Source organism: Neoarius graeffei, chromosome 6 (assembly GCF_027579695.1).
Source record: "Neoarius graeffei isolate fNeoGra1 chromosome 6, fNeoGra1.pri, whole genome shotgun sequence".
Classification (NCBI taxonomy): domain Eukaryota; kingdom Metazoa; phylum Chordata; class Actinopteri; order Siluriformes; family Ariidae; genus Neoarius; species Neoarius graeffei.
The window spans coordinates 31,429,644-31,440,083 of record NC_083574.1 but is presented as its reverse complement, the minus strand read 5'-3'; the positions used below and the strand labels follow the sequence as shown (position 1 = coordinate 31,440,083).

The following is a 10,440-nucleotide window of genomic DNA, read 5'->3' as shown; positions in this document are numbered from 1 at the left end:
AACTTCAGTTCCGTAGCAGCACCCATGTCAGATCTCACCAAAGGGACTGGTGGATCTTATGTCTGGTCTCCTCAGGCAGAAAAGGCGTTTAAAGACCTCAAGCACTGCTTCTGCATGGCACCTATTCTGGTCCTCCCAGACACCTCCCAACCATTCATCGTGGAGGTGGACACCTCGGACAGTGGTGTCGGCGCGGTGCTCTCTCAACGTTCGGAAGGAAAGTTGCACCCCTGCGCATACTTCTCCCACCGCCTGAGCCCTGCGGAGTCCCGGTACGATGTGGGGGATCGAGAACTGCTAGCAGTCAAACTGGCCCTTGAGGAGTGGAGGCACTGGCTGGAGGGAGCGCAACATTCATTCCTGGTTTGGACGGACCACAAGAACCTGGAGTACCTCCAGCAAGCCAAGAGACTGAACCCACGACAGGCTAGGTGGGCCCTGTTTTTCAGTCATTTTGACTTCACCCTATCGTACCGCCCCGGCTCCAAGAACACCAAACCTGACGCACTGTCCAGGCTGTTCTCTGCCACTAACAGGGAGAGTGAAGTCGGGCCTATTATCCCTGTGTCCCGGATTGTGGCCCCTGTCTGCTGGGGTGTCGAGGAGGTCATCCGACGAGCTCAACGCCAGGACCCCGGTCCTGGGACGGGGCCACTGGGCCTCTTGTACATCCCTCATCAAGCCCAGGCCAAGGTTCTCCAGTGGGGTCATTCATTCCCTCTCACCGCCCACCCGGGAGCTCGGAGGACCCTGGACTTCTTGAAAAGACGCTTCTGGTGGCCAATCATGGAGAAGGAGGTGAGGTAATTCGTCCTGTCCTGCGAAGTGTGCACCAGAAGCAAGAATCCACGACAGCATCCCCAGGGCCTCCTGCACCCTCTGCCTATTCCCCGGCGTCCCTGGTCTCATGTGGCGGTCGACTTTATCACGGGCCTTCCAGACTCACAAGGTAACACTGTCATTTTGGTAATAGTCGACAGATTCTCTAAGGCCTGCCGCTTCCTACCACTGTACAAACTCCCTTCTGCTCTTGAAACAGCCAAACTCATTTTCACTCATGTCTTCCGAGTCTTTGGTCTCCCGCAGGACATCGTCTCAGACCGGGGGCCCCAGTTCTCCTCCCGAGTGTGGCACGGGTTCTGCAAGCTTATCGGAGCCACTGCCAGCCTCTCCTCTGGGTTCCACCCCCAGTCCAATGGCCAGACGGAGAGGCTCAACCAGGACCTGGAAACCACCCTGCGAGGCCTGGCGATGGATAACCCGACTACATGGAGCACCTGGCTGCCATGGGCAGAGTACGCTCACAACACCCTGCAGTCATCGGCCACCAGGTTATCACCGTTCCAGTGCCAGTTCAGGTTCCAGCCACCTCTGTTTCCGGACCAGGAGGAGGATGCTGGGGTGCCCTCGGTCGATCAGTACGTGAGACGGTGTCGCAAGACCTGGAACAAGGTCAGGAGGACCCTCATCCAGACTTCCAGGTCCAACCAGATTCAGGCCAACCGCCATAGAAGGCCTGCCCACGTTTTCCGCCCGGGGCAGCGGGTTTTGCTGTCCACCAAGGACCTTCCACTGCGGGTGGAGAACCGCAAGCTTGCTCCTTGCTACATTGGCCCCTTCAAAGTTGTGCGCAGGGTGAACCCTGTCTCCTACCGGCTCCAGTTACCACGAACTCTTAGGATCAACCCTACATTCCATGTTTCCCTGTTGCGGCCCGTACTGTCGTCCACGTATGCCCCTGCCCCTAGGAATCCCCCGCTCCCCCCCGCATCTTCCAGGGTCAGACTGTGTTCACTGTGCGCCATCTGCTGGACTCCCGCCGGGTCCGTGGCGGGCTTCAATATCTGGTGAACTGGGAGGGCTATGGCCCTGAGGAACGCTGTTGGGTCCCCACCCAGGACATTTTAGATAAGGAACTTTGTCGGGAGTTCCATTCGGCCCATCCGGATCGCCCTGGGAACGTCAGGAGATGCTCCTGGGGGGGGGGGTCCTGTTAGGACTGGGATTGTTTTGGCCTCTAGAGGCCGCTGTTATTTCCTTTTCTTGTCATGTTTGTTTTGGCCTCTAGAGGCCGCCACTGTTCCTGTGTTTTGTGTTTGTGTTGATTACCTGTTTGTCTTCATTATCGTCACCTGTGTTCAATTTATTTTGTGTATACATTAAATACTCCTCTGTTTGTTCACTAGTCACGGAGTCTTTATGCTATGCTGTCTAGTGCTAGTTTCCACTGTCCCTTGTACCTTGCCTGTGCCCTTGTGTTTTTGATATTTTTTGCTTTCTTTGAACTTTGTACTTTTGGATCTTCTGAGCTTTTTGCATTTTTGCCTTTTCCTTTTTTTTGGACTTTGAATTGTTGGATTTTTTTATTTTTCCCTTTGTCTTCTCAGCGTTGGATTATACTTTTTGTTTTTTGCCCTGGATTGTATATAGTGTATATAGTGTAAATAAACTGGGTTTTTTTTGATACTCTACTTTCGCCTCACGCCTCTGCACTTGAGTCATTCCCCTGGTGGCCTAGTGGGGGTTTGCTGGATCACTACACCAGTGACCCGGGTTCGATTCTGAGCAAAACACTACCTCCTAGGATAAGAAAGGACCTGGCACAAACCCTGGTACTCTCTCACTTGGATTACTGCTCTCCCGTATGGGGAAACACAACAGCTAAAAATATCAAACACCTCCAAGTAGTGCAAAATAGAGCAGCAAGGTTTGCCCTAGGATGTGATACCAAGACAGACAGTGCAACAATGTTACACATCTTAGGCTGGTTACCAGTGAGAGAGAGAATCCAACACAGAAGCTTTGCTACATTTTGTAGGATAATACACACTGGAGTGTCGAAAACATTGTACAACCAACTCACCTTCCAGTCAAACAACAATCGGTACCAAACTCGATCAACAACAACAAACTCCATCAAAACCTAAAACCAATGCTGAAAGGAAACGCTTCCTCTGCTGTCTGTCTCATCAATGGAATACAACACACAACAGGACAGTTAATGAATGAACTTGTATTTTTCCTTTATTTTTGCAGTATGATTATGTATTTTATGTATTTTAGTGTGATTGTTCTGTAGTTTCCTTGTCTGTCATGTGATATTGTATTGTACTTCATGTATAGGACCACAGGGAAAATAGCTAACAGAAATGTCAAGCTAATTGTGGATCCAAATAAAGTCAAAGCTTGCAATGTAATCCCCTGTGGCTGAGCAGTCTAGCATGCTGTCTAGGGAAGGAACAGGTTTGCAATGTCAGGTCTAATCCTGGTGTTGCTGTAAAAGGCTGAGTTCAGACCTATACAGTTCTCTTGTTAATTGACAGTTGTTGTCAAATTTATTTTGAACAATAATTTAAACTTTTTTTTTCATCTTTATTAAAGGTGCAGTAATAAACACTGTTTTTGTTTGTTTGTTTGTTTGTTTAAGTGCTATGAACGTGTTGCCACCAGGAGGTGCTGCCAGGAAAGTTCATTTAAGACTGAACAAAGACCAGGTGATTTCTTTTTCTAATCTTTAACTGTCCAATTTGGGTGAGCCTGTGCCCACGATAGCCCCAGATTCCTGATCTTGGCTGACAAGAGTGGAACCTGACATTCTTCTTCTTCTACTGTAGCCTTTCCACCACAAGGTTTGATGTTTTGTGCATGCTGAGATGCCTTTTCTGCTCACCAAAGTTGCAAAGAGTGATTATGATTAGAGTGACATCAAGAGTTACTCTATCCTTCCTGGCAGCTCAGACCAATCTGGCCATTTTCCTTTGTCCTCTCTTATCAAAAAGGTGTTTTAACACAGAACTGCTGCTCAGTCAAATTTTTTTTTTTTGCTTGTTGCATTCTGGTGTAAACTCTAGAGGCTGCTAGGTGTAAAAATCCCAGGTGACCAGTAGTTTCTGAAATCCTCAAACCAGTCCATCTGGTACCAACAACCATGCCATGATCAAAGTCATAGAGTTCACACATTTCATTCATTCTGATATTTGATGTAAACATTACCTAAAGCTCTTACCTGTTTATTTATTTATTTATTTATTTATCATTGTGCTGCTACCACGTGATTGGCTGCTTAGATAACTGAATGAACAGGTGTTCCTAATAAAGTGGATGTATACTCAAATATATTAATTTTACAGTATTGTACTGTTTGTAATCTAATTGTGTTGAGGCTTACACTAAAATTACTGGTATGAAAATAATATAATTAGGGTCAATTAAGGTCCATTTGGAAAGATTTGGTTGATTTCTAAACCAACTTATGGGTAAGAATAAGTACATTATTGCACTACAGTCACCCAAGTTGTTACGGTTACCCAAGTTATTATGGTTACTGCAAGGCTGAGTAATAAAATTATGTCACAAAATATTTTTTTATATATCATTGTTACAGTGATAAACTTTATATACCGATTTGATAAAGTTTTTTTTACTAAAATGTGAAAAAAATTAACTACTAAATACTACTACTAATTGCTGTGTAATTAAAGCCAATCTTTAATAATTTCTTACCAGAAATTGCTAATTTATCTTATTTAGGAAAGAAAAGAAGACTTCATAAAACTACACAATGGTCAGTAATTTGTTTAACACAGAGCAAAATGTTTAGATTAAATGTCTAGGCAGCGGCCACACGCAGATGGATCTCTTTCCCAATGCAATGTTGATTCACTCTTGAGTGTGTGCTTCTCTCCTGATGAAGCTGAATAGCACTGTGGGACTTGATGCAAACTGGATGGACTATTATACACAACTACTCATTAAACTAACCATTCTATGCATTCCCACATCCTTCATTGATTCTGCTGATACTACAAAACTTTCAGCTATTGAATCACAAGATTCTACTTCAACCCTCGAGACCAAGACCAGAGACACCCCAATACTCACCTTAGATTTGCTCATTATAGGGATAAATCTAAATCTGTATCCAGATTTCTGTAAAGCTGCTTTGTGACAATGTCCATTGTTAAAAGCACTATATTAATAAAAATGAATTGATGCCAGCCCCTGATGACTATACAAAATTATAAAATTAAAACTCAGCATCAGGGCAATGTTATTAACTGTTATATCTATCTTTATTAATGTATTTATTCATTATATTATATACATTTATATAATAATTATTATTTATTTATTTATTTATTCTGGCCAACAGAGAGCTTTTTATTGATATACTTTTAGTCAAAATCATCCAAAGAACACTGCAGCATAATCATAACAACAATCAAGCCTAATGATGCTTTGTTTCAGTTATGGTGACACTTAATGATTTGCAACCAATAAATCATCACATCTAGCTTATGAAAAAAACCCCAACAAAATAGCAGAAAAGGTCAAGAACTGAGCTGTTGTGCTAAAACTGTCTGGGAGTCACAAATGTGAAACCATTCAGTTTGGAGCACGTGATTCAATTTGTTTGAACATAGAGTTTCTACTACTAGTTTAGAGGTTCTCTATTCTATAGTACTTGAATGTATTTTTGTACTTTCTTTAAGTCACTCATGAAGTTTTTTTTCTTTCCTTCTTTCTTTTTGAACAAAGTGCTGTAATAAATACATTTATTATAATAATAGTAAAGACAAGAGATGTGTATCTTTAGGGATTCATTTAATAAAAACTTTTGAATTTCTCTTCAAGAAAGTTTTTTTAACTGATTGTACAAAGCAAATGTGTGTGAAATATTTTAAGTGAAAAGCAGGTCACCTTTTAATTTAAATACAATTCAAGAGCTGATTAAACAAAACAGTGCTTCTGTTTACACACACATTTGACCAGAGATACATTTTCTATTCATAAAACAGAATTGAAGAGGTGAGGACTACACATATCAGGACATGTAAAAGAAAAGGTATAACAATAAAAAAAGAAAATTAATACATCGAAAAATATCCAGACTATAATAACAATTGTAGAAAAAAAAATTAATATCTTCAACTCAACAGTGTTAGAATACAAAATATACTGATTGGCTAACACTTTAATAAGAACAACATCTGTGTTTATGATTAAATATAATTATGTGAACCATTCCCCACCTATGGTGCCATTATTTAACAAAAGCCATGTTTTTATGCTGCCATATATATATATATATATATATATATATATATATATATATATATATATATATTTTCTATCTTTGGTTTTGTTTGTTGTATCAAATCTATAGAAATTGCACATCTATCTAATAAGCATTAACAACAAATATTTCTTACAATCTATATTGTATAAAATATAAATATTTCTACTATACATGCACCTTTAATGCAGCGCGCGCACACATTATATATATATATATATATATATATATATATACACACACACACACACACACAAAAAACCAAAATACAAAATAATGTCACAACACTGTAGGCATATGCCAATAATCAATGATTTCATAAAAATCATTGATTGTAATATGATATATTGCAATATTTGACAATGCTGTTATTGTGAACACTAAATTACTGTCAAAACTGCTGCATCTTGGTCTAAAAAAGGCTACCTAGGTAGGTAGCTTTTTTAAAATCAAATCTGTGCTAGTATAAGGACAGTTGTATACCTTATTTAAGACAACTATATAATTTAGTCTATAATTTTGTTCAGCAGATAATAAAAACATGGCAGATATGACAGGTGCATCAACTGAAGAATGATTATTTAATTAATACAATATAATATTGTAAACCACAATTAAGAAAAAAATGACTGCAATTATTGCAATGTGCATGTCTATCACAGGCACATGCTTAATTTAGTGCCACTGTTGCTGTTAAATAAGCAGCTTGGGGGGGGGGGGATCAAAAGCTAGTCCTTTTGCCAAATGTAGTCAATCAACCAAGAATATTTTAGAAAACATTTAGTGACTAGTGTCTCTTCCAGGCTGTATTCCACCCTGGATTAACAGAATTTTTGGGTGAGAAAAAGTTTAGTTAGTTGTTAGACTTGTAGCTCCACAGCGAAATACTGGTCTTGGCAGATCAATTATATTTGAAGAAAACTAGAAAGAAAACTGTAGATAAACCTTTTGCAAATATGCATTTTAGAACATTCATTCAGATTAAGCGTTTGTTGTATGCTGTACATGAAACAAATCTACTTCTGGAAATCAGTAATGCTAAATAAGTGTTAAAAAGGATTCTAAAACCCTACATAAAAAGATTTAGCTCTGCAGTAAAGCACTACATGTTGGGGTGAAAAAAAGCAAAACAAATCTGATTGTCCATTAAAAGGCATTAATTGAATGAAAAAAGGTGAAAAGGAAAATGGCTGTTTTGATAAAAACACTCAACACACACACGTGTGTGTGTGTGTGTGTGTGTATATGAGAGAGGAGTAAATGATAGAAATAAAGGTTGAGAGAGGGGAAGAAAAGTGATGAGAGGATAGAGTGAAAGAGGGAGCTGAAGGACGGTTGATTTTATTGTGGGTAGAAGATGGGGAGAGTGATAGACAAAGATGTAGGAGTCAGAGGAAATCTTCCTCTACACTGAAGAGGATGGCTTCATGAATAAATGAATTGATGGAAGGATTCTTCATCATGGACAGAGGAATGAGATAAATGGAGGAAGAGGACATGCGCATGTGAACAGTCATCTCTTCAATGCATGTGGTGTCGGTCATCTTTGGGGTTCAGGAACTGCAACTTCCTACGCTGAAACAGAAAAATGCATCATCCATTTAGCACAGCACAGCAGCTTTCCAAACAATACCTACCTAGACTGCATTTTAAAATGGCCATGACCAAGAAATTGTATAGACAAAGTAGAAGTGTTATGGCCTATTGCATTCCATTAGATTTTTTTTTTTTTGCCACTTTGTACTGTGCTACCTTAGTGTATTTGTGATTATCTGTGAATGTTTGTATTTTTACCAGTAATGCTTCAATTTCCCACAGAACCAATAAAGTTTCTTTCTATCTATCATTTAACATACTGTATGTATTAGCAGATATTAACTGATGTGTGTATTTTCAGTATGAACCATACCTGCTTTAAACTAAGGGTCCCTCTCCTTCTTGACTTTCACATCTCCAGCCAAGATGGTGGAAATCTCCCCCTGCATGAATGCCCAGGGCACATTGGAGCCCACCAGTGGGCATTTATCACCACTTGGGCAGTACACTTCACTCCCTGAGCCCTGATTACGGATGAATTCTCTGGTGCATGGGAAGCAGAATTTGTGCACGGGTACTGAAGGGCACTGGACAAAGTGTGTATCCTCAAGCCTTTCATGGCAAATGGTGCAACAAAGAGGAGCTCCAGATGCTCCAGAGATTTCAGATCCTTGGTCTGCCGCTGCAACAGGGGGCATTGCTGTGGCAACCGCAGCAGTTCCGGAACCATTTTCACCATTACGTGATGCCAGTCTCCTTTGCCCGGATGAAGAAGGGCTAGCACTGGAAGTGTGAGTGCCACTGCTTCCTGGCATGTCTTTTGGCGACTGGCTAATGGCACCAACATTGTCTGCAACACTCATGAGGGCGCTGATAGGTGAAGGGTCACTACCATGGGAAACAGGAACCACCTCCTGAAGATTTGGAGGCTGGCCAGGCATAGCACTGGCAAGAGAACTTGTGGGAATGTGGGTGCTCATGCCAGGGTACCAGTGCTGTCGTATTTGCTCCTCTGATGTCATCCTCTCAGCGCCATCCGGATCCGGAGAAGGTTTTCGGCGCCGCATTCGAGGCTGGACAGGACGTCCAGGATGGCAGAGTGCAGTGGGTAACATGGCATAGGCAGCATCCAAATAAGGTTGAGGGAATGAATCAGGTACTGGTGGTTCTTTAAATGCCCGAACAGTGTCGCTGAGTAGCTCAGAAAGGAGACGCCAATCACCAGCGCCATGCCGCTTCTCATATTCGACATATTTAAAGCCTGAGCTGATCACTTTGCCTGAGTCTTTTTGGCTATCCTGGAACATCTGCTTCACCAGTGCCAACAGGCTCGAGAAAACATTGCCTGAGCCACACGGGTACTCGACAAACACCTTGAGCTCAAAATCCACACCAAGCTTGGCGTCAAATGCAAACACCCTCCCAACAAGGCCATGGTCTTTCTTAAAGCGCACGTTGAATGGTGCACAACTGGAAAGTGCAAGCAAAGTGTCACGCACAGGTTTGGGACGGGCAGCCCAATCATCAGCCCGGTTCCGGACACTTTCGGAAAGTTCAGCTAGTGCTTCATTATTCCTCTGTCTCTCCTTCAGATCCTCTGAACTCACAAATGACATCCCAACACCCATTGCCTGTCTCTTCCCAAGTTCGCTCAACATTGATCCAGATAGGGCCAGCGGTGCACCGCTGGATCTAGGGCCGATTAAGAGGCCATGCGGTGTACTCATAATCCCCTGGGCCATCAAATTGGGCGGCACACCTGCCACCATCGTCCTCCTCGCATTGGGACTTTGCCTGCTAACCTCTGCAACAGCACCGTCTTCCAACCTGGGCAGTCCATTAGGAAGTCGAGCAGGTACAAAATCTCCTCTGCTCCTTTCAAATCGTTCAGCAGTGTTTCTCCCCCCATCCAGCGCGCCATCTTTCGCCCCAGGGCCGTGTTTACCACCCGACTGGGGACCTGGAGACCTTCCGTCCTGCATCACATGGGTGCGTTTTAGCTGCCTTGCCGTGTCTATTAGCATTTCTATCCTGTCTGCACCTTCATAATTCACACACCCGCGACACACAGCTTCGCTAAAATCCCAAATCATGGCCCAAGGCATCTTGGGCAAGTCGCAAAGATAACACCATTGCCGCCTGGAAGATGCCTGCGAGGAGGAAGAGGAGGACATGTTTGATTTCTGATCCGCCCCCGATTTTCTTTTGTCTCTTTTCTCTTCTTCTCTTTTCACCTCGTTCTGTCCGTGTAATAAAACTCTCCACCTTTATACACAAAATAAACTTTTTCTAAACATCCAGAACGAAACTAGACCGATGTCTGTATTTTAGCCGATGTGGCTAGCTAACTAGCTACGGCCGCGAGAGTTTTCGCCTGGAAGAAGCTGGAAAGTTACACAACTGTGTTGCGGTGTAGAATGGGAAATGTAGTTTTACTTGAACTTTTTCGGTCTCCCCCCGAGTCAAGAAGAGTTACCTCTACAAAAGATTTGTCCAAAATAACACCAAATTGATGTTTGTACAAACACAAATTTTACTTATTGTTTATACATAAAATATTATCATTATAAATAATTACTTTATATATAAACTAAATGGGTGAAGAAAATAACTCAGTTTTAGGAAATAATTAGTTTTTGTGTGTTTATTTACACGACCTACGTTTTGAAATGGATATATCAAAGTGTGGATTTTATTAGGAATATTTAATTAGGTATATCTTGAATCTCGGTTGATATATAAAGCAACATGCACTTTTACCATAATGTAAGTAAGACCTTTACAGTGACAGAGGGAGGACATGCTACTACATTTCCCAGGGACCACCA

The 10,440-nt window shown here is 42.1% G+C and overlaps 1 protein-coding gene across 2 annotated transcripts; it reads right to left on the bottom strand.

Annotated features, from left to right (window-relative positions):
- Window positions 1-5,587: 5,587 nt before the first annotated feature.
- On the bottom strand, window positions 5,588-10,004 carry irf2bp1 (interferon regulatory factor 2 binding protein 1). Of its 2 annotated transcripts, none has more exons than XM_060923560.1 (2): window positions 7,986-10,004; window positions 5,588-7,651 (listed from the first exon to the last, which is right to left on the bottom strand). In XM_060923560.1, exon 1 carries the CDS (start codon window positions 9,784-9,786, stop codon window positions 7,996-7,998), a length of 1,791 nt encoding a protein of 596 aa, XP_060779543.1. In that variant the 5' UTR covers window positions 9,787-10,004; the 3' UTR covers window positions 5,588-7,651; window positions 7,986-7,995. The 2 variants fall into 2 exon arrangements, with proteins under 2 accessions (XP_060779543.1, XP_060779544.1); XM_060923561.1 differs by having other exon boundaries at window positions 5,588-7,646.
- Window positions 10,005-10,440: the final 436 nt, after the last annotated feature.

What these genes read in the sequence shown, in the direction of transcription:
- irf2bp1 (XM_060923560.1), bottom strand. Translation starts at nt 9,786, where the DNA reads ATGTCCTCCTCTTCCTCCTCGCAGGCATCTTCCAGGCGGCAATGGTGT.